Source organism: Lynx rufus, unplaced genomic scaffold, assembly GCF_022079265.1.
Source record: "Lynx rufus isolate CCGP_SWC_20201006 ecotype Redwood Valley unplaced genomic scaffold, mLynRuf1.p SCAF_16, whole genome shotgun sequence".
NCBI lineage: Eukaryota > Metazoa > Chordata > Mammalia > Carnivora > Felidae > Lynx > Lynx rufus.
Genome location: NW_025814830.1, coordinates 15,706,464 through 15,726,327, shown reverse-complemented (window position 1 = coordinate 15,726,327; position 19,864 = coordinate 15,706,464). Strand labels below are relative to the sequence as shown.

The 19,864-nt window shown below is 57.8% G+C and overlaps 1 protein-coding gene across 4 annotated transcripts in view; it reads right to left on the bottom strand.

Moving 5' to 3' along the window:
* Positions 1 to 19,548, bottom strand: part of PEPD (peptidase D) — a 111,995-nt gene extending 92,447 nt beyond the window's left edge. For all 4 annotated transcript variants that reach the window (XM_047078298.1, XM_047078299.1, XM_047078301.1 and 1 more), the window contains exons 1-4: positions 19,466 to 19,548; positions 10,737 to 10,920; positions 8,623 to 8,750; positions 651 to 714 (exon numbers count right to left, since the gene is read on the bottom strand). In XM_047078298.1, the coding sequence (XP_046934254.1) occupies positions 651 to 714; positions 8,623 to 8,750; positions 10,737 to 10,920; positions 19,466 to 19,482 (393 nt within the window). In that variant the 5' untranslated portion in view covers positions 19,483 to 19,548. The remainder of the gene's footprint in view (positions 1 to 650; positions 715 to 8,622; positions 8,751 to 10,736; positions 10,921 to 19,465) is intronic.
* Positions 19,549 to 19,864: the final 316 nt, after the last annotated feature.

Here is a 19,864-nt window from a genome sequence, read left to right as displayed (position 1 = left end):
ATCCCGCCAATCCTGCCAGGCTGGCGGTGGGCCTGGAGCAGCAGGCACTGACGTGCTTGGGGCACCCAGTCCTGCCCCATCAGCAATGAAAGTCAGGGGCAGCCCCTTGTGACTGTCTGGATTCGGGACAGATGCAGAGTCCCAGAAGGACAGTCATTCACCTACCCAGGCCACATGACACCCCTGGGCACCCACGTTGGGAAGTAGATTAAATCCGGGGGCCTCCAACTGCACCCCACCCACAGGTCTCTCAAAGTCTGGGGTTTTTCTGACAGCAGCATCTGCAGCCGGCAATGGTCTGTGGGGGAGCACCTCCCCACACGTGAAGGCCCGGGCTGAGCCCGAGGGGCGCTTAGATCGGACCTCCCAGAGCTGTCCTCCCACTGGGAAGCTCAGCAGCCACAACCCAGGTACAGAGGCCTCCAGCTGCCGAGTCAGGGCACCGCCCAGGCACCTCCCCTTCAGGGAGGTCTGAGGTACACACTTCCCATCTGCTCTCTGCAAACGTGGGCACTGCCGAGGTGGCTGGCAGCCGGGCGGTGGCATCCCACAACACACAGCCAGGCTATGGCAGCGAGAGGAAGGGGATGCCGGAACGGAGGGGTGACGGAAGCCCTGACCTGCACAGAGAGGAGCCGGCTGCTACTGACCTCGTCTGCATACTGGACGTCATCCACGGCATACTTCTCCTTGAAGTACTCCTTGGAGTGGATCCTCAAAGGGAAGCACAAAGAACACCAGGGTCAGGGTTTGGCCACACTCGGCACGGGCTGCCTTCCCGCTCTCAAGCCCAGACCATAAAGCCCTGGGGCCCATTCCCGCCCCGACACAGAGCAGGCACAGACTCGGATGGCAAGGGGCACTGGGCCACAGATTTAATGCTGAACCGTCTGCCTCTCCCGACCTCCCCAGTTGACCTCCACTCGTCCTTGGAGCCCGTGACCCTGGCCGCCTGCAGCAAGCATCTGCAGACCAAACTTCACTCTCCACCACCAGCAAGAGCCCACCAGGCAGCCAGCCAGTATACCCTTTGGGGCATGAAATAAGCTGCCTCCCAGGAGCTGCCCCCCATGGAGCCTCTTTAAAGGAAAGTTTTAAAATTAACATTTTAAAGAAGTCAATATCAGTATTACTCATTGTGATGAGAACATTCAAGCTTACTCATCTCTGAAAAACCAGCCATGAGAAGACAGACAAAGGAAGGAGGAGGTTGGGCCACCTCCCGGAGGGCTCCCAGTCATGGTCATGGTCATGGTCACGGTCAATGGTCCAGCCAGCACCCCCCCATCCCCCTGCCTCCCAGCAGGTGGGTGAGTTGATGTCACTGCTGGTGACAGAACTCACATGAAGTGGAGCACTAGCCACACGAGGGGAGGATGTCACAAGCCAAGTCTATTGACGCACACACGCCATCCTGCGCCATCCCACGCCTGGGCACCACATCAGCACAGGGGATATACCCCCCAGCCTGCCTGTGATCACATGGTATTCTAGTCATCGAGCGTTAGATCCGAAAGCGGCCTCGGGAGAAAACAGCAGATGGTTTTCAGACTGTGCTTCCTGGACTCGCAAGGGTGAGCAGATGACAGGGGGGTGAGGGTGCCAAGGGCAGTGTGCCTGGGGACGCCCAGAGGGGGCAGGGGAGGGAGCACACTTCCAGACTTGGAGATGGCCACCTCCAAGAGCAAGCTCCATGTGCCTTTAAGACATCAGTGACCAGGGTCACTGCCCGGGAAACAGAAGCCCACTACCCTCCCTGAGCCCTGCACGGCTTCCCGCTCCACTCAAGCATGCACCAGACAGATCATGGCCAGGAAGCAGAGAGCATGGACCTGGGGGGCAGATGGGTGGGCCTCAGGGATCAGCAAGGAGCTCACAGCCACACACGGCGAGCAGGGCTGAAGAGATGACGGTCTCACTGCAGCGAGCTGCTCGGTGCCCCAGAACGCTCTTTGCTTTATCTCTCTTTTGGCTTCTCTGAAGTGGGCACTGGGTGTCAAGCTCTTGCTGTTAATTAAATTTGCACAATCCAGTCACATTAGCTTCCACGCCTGAGTCAGGACTCAAACGTCAAATGGCCAAAGTCTGGCACCACCAGCAGTACCACCTGAAGGAGCTACGGGGCAGGAACAGATGACAGGTACCTGGATGCGGGAGGCCCCGGTTCTCTGCTTACTACGGACAGCTCACTGACCCTCGGCTACTAAGCGGTGACACTCTCAGCCGTGCGCAAAAGCACGTGCCAGAAGGGAGGGGTGGGGCCATCAGTGTCATCACCACGTCCACCCTCGACCGCACCAGCTTCGGTCTCAGCTCCAGGACGGATGCCCTGCATCCTCGGCAGGTCCCCAGTCCACCTCTGGTCCCCAGCCACTTCATCGCTTGCAGCTGTGGCAGGCACCCAACGCCAACTCCCAGCAGATTTGGGAAGTGCAAAGGGCCTGCTTTCAGGGGATGCTCCCTACAGGTGGGCATCTCAGCCATTACCCCAGGGAATGTGTGCCTGCCTGCCTGCCCGCCCTGCCTGGGAGTCTCGGTGGTCAGGCTTCAGCACAGACCTAGATTGGAGACCTGAGAACATCTCCACACACTCAGCCTGAGGTCAAGGTCTTCGCGATACGGAACCAGGGGAGATGGGAGGAGGAGGCGTAATGGCGAGGCAAACACGAGGTAGCTGTGACCTGTGGGTGGCCCCGGGGCTGTGCGCTCACCTGTCCACCCCTCGCCTACCAGCCATAAGCCGCTCCACTTGCCACAGGGGCCGAGGAGCAGCCAGGGCCAGCCAGCCCACACGAGAGCCTGCTGCCGCCACCCTGATTATCCGGGAGGAAGGCAGGGCAGGAGTCAGTCCCACCACGTGCCCCTTGCCCTCCTCAAAGAAGTCGAATGACACAGTCCTGAGCACCCACTGGGCCTCAAGGGTCAAAACCACTGACTAGCCACAGGCCTGGTTCGTAACAGGAACGATCACTTCACAGATACAACGTGAAAAGCATCTTTTCTGGCACTTCGCCTGCCATTCTTTCCTAAAGGGCACAGATAATTAAGTTTGAATACTACTTGTTTTTCATGTTTTGAGGCTAATTATAGTAAAAAAGAATTTAAATGTCACCCTAAGGGAGACGTGTGCCAGGCCACCGCATCAAGCCAGCCACCAGAGACTCAGCCGTGATGACTTGGTGGGGTCGACCAGGGAAGGAGCGGCTGCTCCAAGAGCCCCGCTGGACAGGCAAGAGAGGTCAGCGGGCAGCTACAGGACCCACTGGGGGCCAGGCTGGCGGCAGCCACACGGAGGGCCTGCACTCTGCCCTGTCTGGGGTTCGGGGTCCAGCGGGGCAGCTCATGCCAGATCCCATCACATGGCAGATCCAGAAAAAACCACTGGACCAGGGGAGAGTGGGTCAGCAGAGAAGCTGACCTCACCCTAGAAACTGTCCCTTCAAAGGGAAGGGACGGCTTTGGCAGGAGAGAAGAGAGAGCGCCCCACTCAAAGCGGTTTGTGACTTCACCACCAGCAGCCGGGGCCAGCATGAGTTAGAGGTGGCCTTTCCCAGAACTCAAGGTCAGGGTTGAGACTGTGAGTACCCACGCCCCGTGCAGGGCCTCCTGTGGGAAGGAGACATTAAGTGAATGCCTGTGGTGTAGACACAATGGAACCCTTCAGAATATGAAATTTCCAAGCACAGATCTTGCCAGCTAGCTGCCCACCTGTGTGCGGTTAATGAATAAATAACAGGACCAAATTACAGCAGTCACCATCAATTTCAGCGGCCAGAGTCTGCCTTCAGCTACACGCAACGCTGCTGCCTCTCATCCTGCTCACAGCACAGCACTGGCACTCGCTCCCAACGTGGGTCGGCAACCACTGCAACATTCTAGTGGCTCGTCAGAGAACAGGTCTCTCCAAAGCAGTGCAGGTTCCTGATCCTGGGGATCACAGCCGTGAGGCGGTGCTGGGCATCGGGGGAGCCAGGGCTCCGGAGGTGATCAAAAGGAGGCCCGTGATCAGCAGAGCCAGAGCCCCAGGAAAGGTGCCCAAGGGTTCTGGCAAACACTTAGCCAGGCCTCGGGCTGCCTGAGATCAGGCTCCCCCCACCCCGGACTGCCTGGGGTAAGAGCCAAAGGGGCTCCCTCAGCCTCCTCGGGAAGGCCTGCACCTCCGTCAGTGCCCCTCCCTGAAGACAGAGGGAGGGACAGGGTGAGGCCACCAGGTGGGCTGAGGCGGCCTCAGTCCTCCTGACCCAGGTGTGTGTAAAGGGTGCGGAACGGTAGCTGTGAGAAACCGCTCACAACATACACAACCCGCAATATGCACACATACCACATCGCACCCTACCACACCCCCCCGCACACCCCATCCCACAAGTGCACATACACACCGCATACCGCATACACCCAAACCACACCCACCCACAACCACTCCCCTGGCACCCACACACACATCACAGCACGTGCGCATCAGCTCCCATACCAGAAAGAGCAGGGCTCAGGCCCTGAGGCCCTGAGCCCGGGGGGAAACTCCCCCTCACCACTCCTGGGCAGGGCCCTCAGTAGGATAAGCACCCTCCTCCCTGCAAACCCCACACCAGGCCCACTGTCTCCCATACCAAGCCACAGTCTCAGCCAGGAGACAACAGGAGCAGAACACGGTCAAGCTGCAAAGGTTCTAAGAGGGCCCCCCAGACCCCGCAGGCCCAAAGTCACTCACCCTCTCTGGGCGCTGAGGCTGCCCGGTATTGAGTTACGGAGACAATTTTAGAGGACCCCAGACCAGCCAAAGCTGCCACCAGCTAAGCCTGATTCTGACAAGACATGATGGGAAACACTCTCACGTCCAAAGGCCCCGGACTTTTGTCAGCAAAGATTCCAAATGAAAACAAATGAGAAGCTACCCTACCCCTGTACCCAAAAAGGCCCGGGGTGAGGAACAGGCCGGGCAGCAGGCAGACCCCTCGGCGTCTGCTGCCCTGACAATGGGACAGGCCCTCTGTGCAGGAAGTGGCAGACCCGCAGATGGGGGTGTTGTTTCCCTGGACGACTGTGGATTGCAGGATCTGCCAGATGGATTTTCAAAAGCCATCAGAGACTGAAAAGGAAGCTGAGGAGCTGAAGGTCAAATGTTCAGGCTGGTGGGTTTTGATTGCAAAGGCCAGGTAATCCCGCAGCCTCGCTCCTGAGCCCTATTGATTATGAGTGTCTGGAAATAGCCACATGCAATCAGATCCGGCCATTCCCCAGCTCCAGCCCCAAACAACCCACTCATTTACCACTGCCCCACTATAACTGAGCCTTCTCTCCCAAAGGCTGGGGACATGGGGACCGGGAAAGGGGCACGCCAGAACAGAGGAAGGGAAAGGCCTGCCCAGGTGGCCACAGTGGGGAGCCAGGTCTGTAGGAAACCGGGGTCTAGCTCTCTGCTGCGGAGCCACAAGGCCCCTGGGGACCAACCTGCTCATTCCGGCCCACCCAGCATGGAGCCTTTCCAACTGGGAGACCTACACTGCAGACCCATTTCTATACTCAAAGGCCACACAAGCAGCTGTGTCTGCACCAGACAATCAGCTGACTTGGCAAAGCAGGGACAGACTGAAGGAGAACTTTTAACAGTGGTCCTGAAAGTCAGCCATGACCAAAGCACAGAATATTATTCCTGTATTATTGAAGATTATGCTTCAGAATAGCCAACTGCTAACAGCTGTTCCCTGACCAATCAGGTCCTGGGTTTTAAACCCTCCAGTCAAGTGCCATGTGGCTCCCCAGATGGTGGCTGTGGGGAAACATAGTGAGATTTGCTCAGATTTTCCCACTGGATGGTAGAGTCCCTAAGGCAGGGACAGGCCTTTCCTCCCACTGCCCCAAAAGACGTCCACCCTCCAGGACAGGCACTCCCCAATTTCACACAAGAGTCAGCCCTACATAAAAAGCAAGCAGACAGAAGAGAAAATGCACTCAGAGGCTCCCCTACATTTCCAGACAGAAACTCCAGTGAGGCCCTGCTCACACCCTCCCCTAGCCACCCCCCCCCCCCCACCCAGGCCCACATCTCCGACTGCAGGACCGGCACTCCTGGAGCCAGTAGGGAGCCACAGGGAGGATCACAGACAGCCAGTTCACAACCCCGGGTGCTGCAGAGGGGCCCTGGCTCTTTGTGGGGTATGCCACTGGCAGCTAAGTGACCGCCTAGAGTGCAGGAAGGGTCTGGAAGGAATCCTCTTACAAAGACCAGACCTACACTCTCACCAGGAACCTTCTCACCACAGCTGAACCAGTCACCAGGGTTTTGTAGCAAACCATACTGACATTCTTCACTTTCACGGACCCTGAAGGTCTGGGCTTGCGACAGAGCCCAGAGTGGACAGCTTATCTCTGCTCCACAAGGTCTGGGACCCAAGGGCTGGGACTTGGGAGTCACCTGTTCTGATGGGTGGTCTGGCTGTCAGCTGGGCCTCCGCTCCTCTCCATGAGGTCCCTCCTACATGGGCCCCCTCACGGCATGGCAGCCGGGTTCAAGGGCCAGTGTCCCTGAGCAGGACCAGGTACAAACCACAGTGCAGTTTATCGTCTGTCTACAAGATGACCCTGCCACACTCACACATCGAGGCAGTCACCAGGTCCTGACCCGAGTCAAGCAGGAGGGGACAGATTCCACCTCTGCATAGGGAATGGCCACAACTATTGCTGTGGTCATTTTTGGACATTACAAGCTGCCTGTCCCTGCCATCTACCACCTCACTTCAGTGTCACAAACATAACCGTCCCCACTCTGACGACAGCCCTGGCGGTGCCTCACGAGCAGCACTGTCACTGTTCCCCAGATAAGGAATCAGAGGCCCCAGCAGTGGCGAGACCTGCTCCACAAAAGGGCCATGCTGAGCCGTCCGGCAAGCTTCCAGCAAGACGGGCCCACAGGACCTGCACAGGCCACACCACCACACTGCTGTTTCCTTTCAAAGCAGGGCAGTTGTACGGATTCAACCAGGAATTTGATGAAGACTGATTATAAAGGCTACAACAGGATGGAGAGGTGGAACCCACCCTCCCAGGAGTACCCATGTCTCCAGGCCCGGATATGCTGATCTAACAGGAGGAGGCGTCCAGGAAGAATGGACTGAGGAAGGCCTGCCCCAGGCCAAACCCGAGGCCAGTTTCTCTGCAGGTACAAGACACTGTGGCAAGGCAGGCAGGGAGGTCCAGAGGACAGAGCAGACATCTGCCTCTGCACTCCCCCACACACCCCCACCCAGGCCTGGGCAGTGTAGAGCCTCTGGGGGCTGTCACTGGGCCTGGCTCACCTTGACCAAGGTGCCGCCCCATCCCTCTGGGAAGAAGACAGTACAACCTTCTGTGTCCACCCTGACCCGGGTATGGAGGCCAGTGGGAACCTGCTCGTTACAGCAGGGACACATTTACGCCATCTGCCCTGAGGCCTCTGAGAGGGCCAGAACCTACGTGGCTGCTCAGTCACGTACTCCAGAGGCCAAGTGGATCAGGCATGGCCACTTCCCACCCTCCTCCCCCAGAGGCAAGCAGGAGAATGTCCTCCAGGGAAGCACAGCCCACTTCTCTTCTGCCGTGAGTGCTGCCTAAAGCTGTCTTTGGCAAAGCTGAAGGCCTGGGGCCAGGAAGCCCCAAAGGAGAAACGTTACCAACCTGTGAGCCTGGATCCCTTGCCCCAAGATGACAGAAGAGGGATCTCTCAGGCCAACCAAAGAAGCTATGGAGTCTGCACTGAAGGGCCGGTGGGGAAGGGTGCTGCATGAGGCACAGGAGGCCCTGTCCTGGGGTCTGCACAGAGCAGCTCCCTGTAGCAGCCACAGGCCCGCCAGTCCACCTGGTAATGAGTGATCGAGGACACGAGGCAGCGAGGGCTGCAATTCAGATGTTTGCCCAGAATGACCACCCTCCAGGCAGGAACGACATGCTGAAGGTGATGAGCATTTTCCGGGATCCCCTGAGCACCTCAAGCACCCACAATGAAGTACAGTGTCTGACTCAGCACCTCTGTGCAGGCAGGATGGCTCCCAAGGTGGGTGGACATGGCCAAGGGCCCTGGAGCTGGTAGAGGCCGTGGATGATGGGGGGGAGGCCTCTGAGCACAGCCCAGCCCTGGTCCCACACTCTTCACACACCACAAGCCTAGAGCCACTGACCTGTCTCATGGGTGAGCCAACTGAGGCAGGGCCTCCATCTGAGCCAGAGACGGGCACACGACAGGCATCCCGCAATGCCACATTAGCGATGGGCCTCAGAGAATGGTCCCAGGCTGCCCTCTCTGACCCGAGCCAACCCCCATGACACCCAAGGTGGGGCCACCTCCCACTGATGCCATGCGGGAGTGATGGTTCACTGGGGCCACAGCCTCTGACATTTTAACAAAGCTGAGAATCCAGAATTTCAAGATTAATAAATAGTACCTCCAAACAAACATGACCACAGTCTGTGGCTCTGACACCCCTTCCCAACCAAGGCCGCAGGCTCTGGCCCTGAGCAGAGGTCAATGGGCCTGACCACTGAACCCCGCCCCCCATCCCCGGCTACTCTTTCCCTCCTTGTCACCACAGGCCAGACCCTTCCCCCTGCCCCAACCCCAGCGGTGGTCAGCAGGCCCGGACTGCTCCTTACTTTCCCATCCAGGTGGCATAGCTGGCAGGAAGCCGGGGCACAAATAGGGTTGACTTCCCGGTGCCGACATCAATTGTGCCGTAGCAGCCTGGATCCGTGACGCCAAACGCCCAGTGAAAGAAGGACTCCTGTGGTGAGAACAAGGACCCTGGTTACCCGGTCAGCAGGACAAAAACATGAGGCACAGGGAGAGGTGTGGGGTGTCGGAGCGAGCACCGAGCACCCTGGAAAGTCAGCTCGGGGCCCCCCAGCCCCACACAGTTGTCCATCTATCCACTCTGTCCCCTGACAGCTGCGGGCTGTCTCCCACTTCCGGGATTTGGCATGGGGCAGCCTGGCTGGCTCCTCCCACCCTGCTTTCAGCTTTCTCTGATGATGCACATTTCACGACATGCCCCAGCCCCACCTGCACCCCTCCCCGGCAACACCCTCATGCCCCCCCACAGGGCACCCTAGGGCACGCCAGGACACGGGTGCCCATGAGCACCATGGGTCCAGCTCAGCCCTGCCCGCGCCTCTCTGCTGCCCCCATGCCCGAAGGTGGGCAAGATGCCACTCTGACTTAGACACCGAGGCCAGACATCTGCACGGAAAGGAGTCCTCCATTTAGGACTTCTTACTTCCTTCTCCCACCCCCGGGGCAGCTGATGACTTCAGTGTTTAGCAATAAACATTGAGCTAAAATAATGTTCGAAAGGTATGAAGTGGAGGAGGATCTCTTCTAAAATTAACCTTGCATTACAGCAGTCAGGGAGCCAAAGGCTGAATTTAGGAGATCGATTTTTAAACCACAAAATACGTAAACCTCAGGAAGCCTCAAGACTAGGCAGAAAAGCCTTACTGAGACCTCCACGTCTCTAGCAACCAGGGGACTGCAGGCTTGCAGCTGCAAGAACAATGTGGCATGGGGAAATGTGCAGCGGGAGCCACTTGCGGCATAAAAACACCACAATGGCTCTCAGCAGCCGACAGCCCATCTGTGTCCTGTGCAGGGGACACAGCCCAGCTGGGGAGGCCACCACTTGCCGCGCCTCCACACTCAGGTCCCCTTCACATTTCCCTGACTCCTCCTGGCCTGGATGCTGGACAGCCAGGTCCCCAGGGAGGTTCCGGAGTTCCCAGGGTGCCAGGCCCCAGATCTGCAAGTGGCAGGGAGGAGAAGAGAGCCCTATACTTGGAGTCCAGAGATGCGACTCTAATTAGTCCCAGCTCCCCCTCTGCCAAGTCATTTCCTCTCGGAGCCTCGGTTGCATCATCTATAGAGTGAGTGCGATGCTAAGATCGATGAGTGGGGCTGGCTCAGGGCGTCTCCGGCTTTCTGGGTGAGCCTCTCTGCTCAGTGCCTTTGCTCCTGTTCCTGGGAACTGAGTGATGCCAGCGATTCCCAGCCAAGGCCGCCACATCCAGGCTGCAGCTAGGCTGCCCCTACTACCCTCCCCCGCACAGGGCTCCAGATCCTTAAGGAGTCCCTAGTCTACTTCCCAGGTCAGGAAACTGAAGCCCGGTGAGGGTCAGTGAGTCAGCAATGGCCAAACCATGATGAATGTCTGGGCCTCCTACTCCTGCTCAGCACCCTGTTCACATGCCCCCTCCCGGACGTCTGCAGCCCCCTGCAGCCCCCATCTTCCCTAGCACAGGAAGAATCTGGCCCCAGGAAGTCAGACCTCCCCATCTGCACCTCTGCCCAGCCCACCCTCTTACCACCCACTCCTGTGGACACTACCCTCCTCCCCAGCCTGGAACACCCACACCCAACTGCACTTGTCAGAATTCACCCTGGCCTTCAAGGGCCCACACCGAATACTGCCTCTTCCGTGAGGCCTTCTTGCCTACTTGCTCCCCCAAGAATGTCATCTTTCTGTATTCTGACCTAAGAGCTGAGACTGGCTGGCATCAGCTCTGCCTTCAACCACAGCTAGCAGGGATCTGCCCCTCCAGACTATTGGGTATGGGCTTCCTGGGTGCCCACGCCTCGACCTGCCCTCAGAGAGCCTCTGCAGGGTCCCCTTGGGGGTAAAGCTGCCCAGGGCCTACCAGGCCCGATGGTGGAGGAGGGCGGGCAGCCCACAGAAGGCTGGATGCACGCTTACAGGAAGCTACCAGGGTGGGCTCACCTGGCGGAAGAGGACCCCGGTGTCGGTGCAGTAGCGCTGTGTCTCCTCCCCGCCCTGCAGCAGCACCACAGAGCCCGCCTGCACAGCCGGGTTCTTCCGCAGCCGCTCACACAGGCGCCGCCTGTTCAGGGCAAAGAGTGCCAACGGCACCTTCAAGGTTTCATTCCCCAGCCAAAACGAAGGTCTGCAAGACACGAACACACATTGCCACATAGGCTCTGTTAGCGCCACCAAGCACATCTGCCACCCGTGGCCTCAGGTGACTGGAGGGCCGAGCCTGCTGTGGGACCCCCATTAGCATGGGGCAAGCTGGTCTAACCTCAGTCTGCCTGACCTAGAGACAGCCCCTCGCTGGGCTGCCGAAGACCACAGGGACCCCTCAGCCGCTCCCTCCCCTGCTGTCCCCGAGCGCCGGGCCCCGAGAGCAGATGAGGGAAAACAGCATCTGTTTAACCAGCTGGCAGGTGAGGCCCATGGAAGGAAGCCTACAATGGCTTGGAGATGCACTCAACTTCTGCCCTCAAGGATCCTACTATCCATGCAAGAATGAGCTGTAATCTGGCCCAGACAACACTGGATCCCTGCCCAGTGCCTTCATAATGCTGTCTTCTCAAGTCACAGACCCAGCATCCTGGGCCGGGACACCCACCTGGCCCCAGCACACACACACACAGGACACCCAGTACCAGGGCCTGAAGTGAGTCTGTGCCGAGGGGATCATGGTGAGATGGACTGGGCAGTGGCAGCCCTCAGGGTGCTCTCCTGAAGGACCCACATCACAGGAGAGCAGGTGGATGTCTCTCCCCACCCCCACCCCAATCCCCTCTACACTGAGAAAACAGCTCACCCTCCCAGCATCCACCCCCCAAAGCCCACCTGCATCCCATGTCCAGACCCTGCATCCCATGTCTATTCCCCGGTTGCTCCAGCATCAAGTTTTCCCTCTCAGGATCGCTCTTTGTAACCAGTGTACAGGAACCTCACCCTTGTAAAAACTAAATAAGGAAAAACACTTACTCCCCTTGACCGCAACGCCCCTCCAGCAGTTGATGTCTCTGTCACCTTTGCAGGAAATATCCTCTGCAGTCACTCAAGTCCACTGTTCTACTGCCCATGCTCTCCTCGATCCCCTCCCTGGCCTTGGCCGGGTCACAGTGACCCCTGCTCCTGAACCTGCACCCAAAATCCTCATGTGGCTTCCCAGTCCTCGCCTAGCTTCTGGGTTCCTAGGCACCTGGGGGCCACTCTTTCCACAGCCCCCCACCAGGCTCAGGCTCGCTCCCCCCTCAGCGCCACCTCCAGCTGGAGGAACCCCTCTCCTGCCTGGACAACCACAGGGAACTCTCCAGGCTCTCTCAGTCCCAGCTTCCCCCAACCAGAGGGACACTTTACAATGCAAATCGGAGCAGGCCCTCCCCTACCCACCCCCTCTGCTACCTAGTGCACTTGGCCCAGAGCTACCAGGCACTGAGGGGATGCAGCCCCACTCTGCCTGCACTGGAACTCCAGTTCTTCCCCAAACAACAAGAACACTCCCCAGGGGCCTGGATGGCTCCCGTTCTCACTGTATCCGGGCCTCTGCAGAAATGGCCACACTTTCCAGAAGCTTTCCACTACTCTGTCCAAGACTTATCCCCTACTCTCCTCACTCCTCTCTAGAGCACAGGGCACTGGCTGACATCATTTATTTACTTGCTCACGGTCTCCCCAGGTAAAACGTAAGCTCTAGGAGGGCAGGAACCTCACCTTCTTTCCGAAAGAATGACCAAACGGAGGACAGGGGACGGAAGACAGAGGTAACATCCTAGCAAGTGTGCTGGGGGCTAGGAAGGCTGCCCGGCCAGGCCCAGGGGGCGGCGGGGGAGTCAGGCAAGTGCATGTGGTGTGTGCCCCAGGGAAGGGGGCAGCAGGTGAGCACGCAGGCCCAAGAGGGCAGAAACAGCCCAGAGCTGGTTGAGAAAGAAGGCTCTGCCAGGGACCACAATGAGAGCCAGGCACCGCACTCACCTGGCCATGGGCCCCTCAGAGATGGGGGCACATGAGCAGGTGACACCCCCATGCACATCATGGCTTAAAAGCCACCGCATTCTGGTCTTCCCCGGCTTTCCTCTTTACACGTACAGCTCTCTCCTCTCTCCCCCCACTTAGCACCCTCCAGATTCACTTTCCCTGCTCCGCCCAGGTCCCCCTAGCACTTCAGTAAGGCTCCAGGTGGATTTAGCCGCTGGGAGGCAGGGCAGGAGACTAAAGGGTGGAGGGAGGACACAGAATCCATTCCCTGCTCTCCCTGGTGAGCTGGAACCTGATGGCTGGTTGTCCCGCCCCGCAGGACCACAGCTTGGCTTCCCTGGCTCCTGACCAGCTTCCCTCCTCTTCTCTCCCAGGTCCCCTTAACCTGCCCATAGCTCTGTAAACTGACCCTGTAAACTGTCCCCTTAACCTGCCCATAGCTCTGTAAACTGACCCTGACCCCTTTGAGTGAGGCCCTGCCAGGTCCCTGGCTGAAATGACACATCTACCTTCTTTTTTTTTTTATTTTAATTTTTTAATGTGTATTTATTTTTGAGAGAGAGAGAGAGAGAGTGTGTGTGTGTGTGAGAGAGAGAGAGAGAGAGCGAGCGAGCAGGGGAGAGGCAGAGAAACAGAATCCGAAGCAGGTTCCAGGCTCTGAGCTGTCAGCACAGAGCCCAACGCAGGGATTGAACCTGTGAACCATGAGATCATGACCTGAGCCGAAATCAGGTGCTTAACTGACTGAGCCACCCAGGTGCCCCGACACATCCACCTTCTGACACATAGGCAATCTGTATGTACTGGTGCTCACTGGGGAGGTCCGCCTCCACGCACAAGAAAGTAATCCCATGGAGACAGATCTGGGCCTGCTCTGGTCGCTGCCACCCCAGTGCCTAGCACTCCGCTTGGCACACAGCAAGTACTCAATAAATATCTGCTGAGTAAACAACAGTCACAATGTGGGGCCACCCACACAGCTGTGCAGATCAGAAGTTGCCACGTCGGCTCCAGTGGGGCAGGAAGCAGGACCCTTGGGCCCACCCTGGCCCAGAAAGGGAGGAAGGGTCACGCACACCCCACACGTGTCGACAGGGCTAGAGCTCCCCACCCCAGTCCCTGGGCCTCGCCCTTACAGAAGGGTTGTACAGGGGCCAGGACTTCCTCTGAGCTGGGCTGCTTTTCTGCTGTGCTCAGCCACAAGGATCAAAGGGCAGAGGTGACAGCTCGTGAACATGCCTGCATCCCAGCTGGCCATGCAGTCAGGAACCGAAAGTGCAGCCACCAGCACCCGCACGGCCCCCCACACTCTTTCCCCTCACTCAGCAAAACCCAGGGAGGGGATGGCACAGGGAAGAACCTCATCTCTGCAGACTCCCCAGTGGCCCAGCGGGAGCATCACTAAGACACTGCTGCAGGTGGCCTCGGCCAAAGTTGCCCGGATGCACGAAGACTCCATAGCACAACTGGCTGAAAATGCCCAGTTGCAGCCAGCACCCATCCCCTCGCCTGGCCCACCTCATCCCCCACCACTCCTCACCCCTCTCCCTGACCCTCTCTCCTTAAACACACCAGACACTAGGTCCACCTGGCCTGCCACCATGCCCCCACCAGGAAGGCTCTCAGAAGAAGAGCTGGGCTTCCTCTTGTCCAGAACCTTCTGAGAGGCCTACATGTTTCAGAGCATCTGGACTGGGACCTTCTGGCCCAAAGGCCAAGCAGCCCAGAACAAGACAGGTAACTTAAGAATCCTCTCTAGGAGCATCAGCTGTTATTGTGAAGAAAACGTGCAATACTCCCTAAGTCTCCATGGGTCTCAGCCCGAACAGAGAAGGGCAGCCCAGGCCAGCCCAGGAGCTGCATTACTGCAGGGCACCCCCAGAATCAAGGTTTATAGAGACGCGCCCTTTGATTTCTCCTGACGTAAACCAACCCATCCCCATCCCCCCATCCCCAACAGAACATGGGGCCCAGAGCCAGTGCAGGTGACTTCCTGCAAGCTCAGCAAGAGCAGCACCAATAAAACGCCTCCACCTGGTTTCCACTGGCGCTTTCACAGATCCCCAGAATTGAAAAGGCAAAAGCCAGGTCATCCCCAAGTGCCAGCGTAAATAAGCCAGCAGAGGCTGGCACACCAGCTCTGGGGCACCGGAGAGACCCAGAGAACAAGCTCCGGTCCCCACAGGCCAGCCCACCCCTACCAACCGCCAGGGCCCAGGAAGCAGCCAGTGACCAGGAGTGGGGCCAGCCTCGGGGAGAGTGTGACGCTGCTGTCCCTGCAACCCTATCCCCCCAAACCATACTGAGCCACCCCCTCCTTTGCCTCAGTGGCCACCTGCGGGGTTCTCACCCACGGGGATTCACCCATGAGGATTCACACACAGAACTTAGGGACTCCATCTTCTTGGGTGGGGAAAAAGTAGATCTTTCTTGCCTTTAACCTCTCATTCAACTGTACGTTTTCTTCAGTTATTATTAATGTAAGGAACTAACCACGGCAGCATCAGCAGTGTATGAATCTGTCACCAGCAACAATCATATGTGTTTTCCTATCATATTACTGATGTCACGGGATCTCAAAATATCACTCTTGTTCATCGCTACTTCATAATTAGGGTGGTCATTAGGCCTGTTGTTTTTATGACTTAATGTGTTAATAAAGAAGCATATATTACTATACAGCAAATTTATTAACATTTTGATAACTATTTCAGTGTAATTAGTTTTCCTTGTAATTCTCTGTATTTTATTTTATGCATTAAAAATTTTTTTTTCATGTTTATTTTTGAGAGAGAGAGAAAGAGAGCAAGCGGGCATGAGCGGGGGTGGGGGGAAGGGGGGCAGAGAGACAGTGAGACACAGGATCTGAAGCAGGCTCCAGGCTCTAAGCTGTCAGCACAGAGCCCGACTCGGGGCTCGAAACCACAAACTGCGGGATCATGGCCTGAGCCGAAGTAGGACACTTAACCGACTGAGCCACCCAGGAGCCCCTATTTCATGCATTTAAAAACATGTTGAGAAGGGTGCACAGGCCTCACCAATGAGCATGGGGTCCACGGCACAGACAAGGACAAGATCCCTGCACTAGAATGTAATGCCACTTCTAGATGGGGCCCACACTGCTAAGTTCCCAGCAAGAAAGACCAGCCATGGGCCTCTGCTTCCTCACCCTCAGCCTCCGGCTTGGGCTGGGCCCCAAGCCCACTGGCTGGCTGTCAGCAAGGGCAACCCACTCACCCTGGCTGGAGAGGCCTAGAGGCAGCTGACCAACACTCCCCCACCCTGCCTCCCTCTTTCCCGGGAAGGGTCAGGGGGGTCTAAGCATCCACAGAGACCAAGAGAGAGAGAGCTATGGAGTCAGGACCAGGCCTGGAAAAGGGCCAGAGGAGGGCAAAGGAGCACTCAAAGGCCAGCCTGCCTTCCACAGACCCACCCCTACCCACCCACCAGCGTCAGCCTGACACCTCTTCTCCAGGAGCAAAAGGTTCGTATCAGGGTGGGGACAGGCTTTGATCCAGAACCTGACTCCTCCAGTTACTTTCTCTCCCTAAAAATGCTGACTCCGGCATGACCTATGGCCCAACAGGTACACACCGAGGGCAGCTCATCTGCTTTTCCTCACTGGCAAAGGCTCCCTGGGAAGCAGCTCCCTGGGAGCCACTCGGTTAAAGAATTAAAGGTATTTCTTGGGGCGCCTGGGTAGCTCAGTTGACTAAGTGTCCGACTTCGGCTCAGGTCAGGATCTGGCTGGCTGGGAGTTCCAGCCCTGCGTTGGGCTCTGTGCTGACAGCTCGGAGCCTGGAACCCGCTTCGGATTCTGTGTCCCCCTCTCTCTCCGCCCCACTCCTTCTCGTGCTCTCTCTCTGTCTTTCAAAAATGAATAAACATTAAAAAAAAATTTTTAAGGTATTTCTTCATCTTACTTGGAATTCTGTCTCCCCCCCCCCCCCACATTTCCTTTCCTCAATCACTGAGAGCCTCCTGCAAAGCAGGACAGCACACTGGATTAAAGTTCCCCTTTTATTCATTAGGCATCACGTCACCCAGCACCAATCACAGGGTGGCCAAATGGCCCTGAAGGTACAAAATGACCTGATCCCTGGGATCCAAGGATGCCCGAAGAGGCATAAAGGGAAGCGACATCTCAACCACAACTGGCAGGTGTGCTGACACGGAAAAGCATCCTGCCAGTGGAGAAAACTGGGAATCTCTGGAGTACTGAGCAGGAAGCTCGTATCAGAGGTCAGGAGGGAGGGCAGTCAGGAAAGGTTTCTAGGAGGAGGAATCATCATCTAAGCTGGGCCTGCACGTATGTGAATAGTTACATCGGAGGCCAAGGGCACTCCAGGGCCAGCAGGTGAGTGGGCACAGCCAAGAAGAGAAAGGAAAAAGCCAGGGGAGGGAGGAGATGTAGGCAGCTCTGGGTGCAGCCAAGTCTCATCTCTGACCACGAAGGCTCAGGCATGGCTCAAAGAGGGGGCACCAAGTGCTATGGGATGAGGGGTCGAGCGGTGAGGGAGGGCTTCAGAGCAGACCCTCTGGGGGCTATGGGACCCTCCATCTCATACATGACGTCCCTGCCCAAGCTGGTAGGACAGAGCGGGGTCAGCCCTGAAACACTCCCCAGGGGAGCTTCTTATTGCACCTGGTCTTCTAGTTGAATCTGAGATGCTAGTTTAGGGCTTCCAGTGCTCCCCAAATCACACGCAGCACACTCCAGTCCCTGAGACTCTCACAGCCTCCCCTGGCCCAGGCTCTGGAGGACCCTGCAGGCAACCAAATCCGACCCCCCGAGGAGCCCATGACCATGACTTGATGGCATAGTGCCTCATTACGTCTGACACCCTGATCTGTCCTGTGTGTGCAGATGGGCAGAATTTTGCTGGAAACACACTCAGAACCTACCCCCCCTTAAAGAAGCTGCTAGGGTTTGACCTCAGATTCAAAGTGTCCGGCAGGATAGTCCCACATCACGGCCTGGGATGGCTCCTGCCAAGGAGGCCCTGTCAAGCTCCGGAAGCTCCCTGCACTTCCAGCGGTGCACCTCTCCAAGAACCCTTCATTTTGTGTCACCTCCCTCACCATCCAGCCCAACCCCCCCCCCCCCTCGCCAAGGCCCAGAGGATCAGCTTTGCTGTAAGAGCCCTCCTTCCAGGATTCGGCCAGCTCCAGGCTCACGCCCATCCAAACAAGGAGTCTGGCTTCTCTGTACCTTCTCTGACGCCCATCCAAACAAGGAGTCTGGCTTCTCTGTACCTTCTCTGTACCTCTGGCTTGCCCCTAACCCTAACCCTAACCCAAATGCAGCCCCTGGAACTCACTGTGGCCACCTAACTAGCCCAGATATAAACACAACAGACCCACATCTGGACACTGGCCTACACTTGCTCACTCTGCTCCTTCAGACAGGGTCATAGGCTGGGTTCAAGGATCTGACCCTGGGTTTTTTACCCCTCATCTGGGATTGTGCATGCACAGTTCTCTGCCTGAGGGGCACCCAGAGACTGGTACACACGTCATCCATTAAAGGTCGGCCCAGTACTGTCCCCAGAATACAGCAAGTGACCAATAAATGTTTGATTTGTATGTCCCAAGCTCTCTCAACCTTGGGGGCTACTTGAGGGGGCCATTTTCTGTTGCCATTCTCCCCACCTTCCAAAAAGAGAAATGCAGTCAGTCCCCACTCTGATCTCAGTTCCTAGCAGGGCATTTGGGGCAGTGCCCCCTAGCTATGACTTCCTCTCCTAGCCCCCAGCACCACCAGGCCCATTTGCCCTACCCATTACTGGGCCTCCCCTTGAACTCACACACAGTCCAGGGTAGCAATCGTCTAAAGAGCACATATGATTAGATTAAACACTTGGATAGCTCCAGCCCCTCGGGACAAAGTCTGGAGAAGCCAACTGGGACACCACGCCCTCCAGCACAAGGATGCACCCCACTCTCCCCTGTCCCCAGCAGTCTTAACTCTCAACCTTTGTCACTCGCCCTTTGTTCAGATGTTCCCTCCTCTGGTACACTCCTCCCAACGCTGCAATGAACCCATCTGTCCACGCTTCCTCCCAGCAGGACCACTCACCCATTTTTTCCTGCAGAATTTAGGAAGCACCTACTGCATGCAAGGCACTTACTAGTGAGATCCAGGAGTGAACCAGCGAGAGGCCCTGACCTTACTTTCAAATGAGAAGACGAGAAACTAGTAAAATAAATGTACTATGTAGTTTATCAGGAGGTGATAAGGGCTGCAGAAGTAAGATAAGTGCTGAGGGAAACCGTCTCCGAGGTGACGTTTGGGCCCCGAAGGAAGCGGGAAAGTGGCCCTCTCGGGAGGGAATTCCAAGCCCTTTTCAAACACCGCCTCCTCCCGGGAGCACTGCGTCCCGGACGCCGGGGCAACGCCGCCTTCCCATCTGAGGGTCGTGGCAGTGAGCGCGCCTGCAGACGCGAGCCCCTGCCTCGGCCACACAGCCGGGCCGCCACGCGCGCGGGTGTGTCTGAGCGCCAGGGTGATCCCGAGGACCACCCTGCAGCGGGCAGGGGAGCTCAGCTGCCCCTGACTCGGAGCGCGCAGCCAGCCCCCAGCGCGACGAAGCGCGCTGTCCACGGCCACACAACTCAACCAGCGGGGCCGCCGCCCGGCGGCGGGGGCTATTGACGGGGAGACCCAGGCCCCCTCTCCGCGCCGCCTGCCAACGGCCAGGGACAGGAGCAGCACTCACCCGGTGGCCGCCGCCATGTTCGCTCGGCACCAGCGTCACGTGAAGTGAGGCATCAGCTGAGCCCGGCCAGGTCCCACCGCCGGAGGCAGGGCCGGGGCGGGGCCGGGGCGGGGCGGGGCCGGGGCGGGGCCGGTTGTCCACGCCCCGCCCCCTCCAGCGTCTAGCTCCTGGAGACCCAGAGGAACTGAACCTGCAAGAGAGGAGGATCCATCTACTCACCGGCAACCCGCTGTACTCGAGGGGCAGGGCCGGAGTAGGGGGCAGGGGTCTTTCCAGGGTAGGAGGGAGTGTCCCCAGGCCACGGATACCTTGATTCAACCCCCCACCGGGTGTCTCAGCGCCCACCGGGGGAGGACACCCTGGGAGAGAGAGAGACCTTGACCCAATCTAGGGACAGGG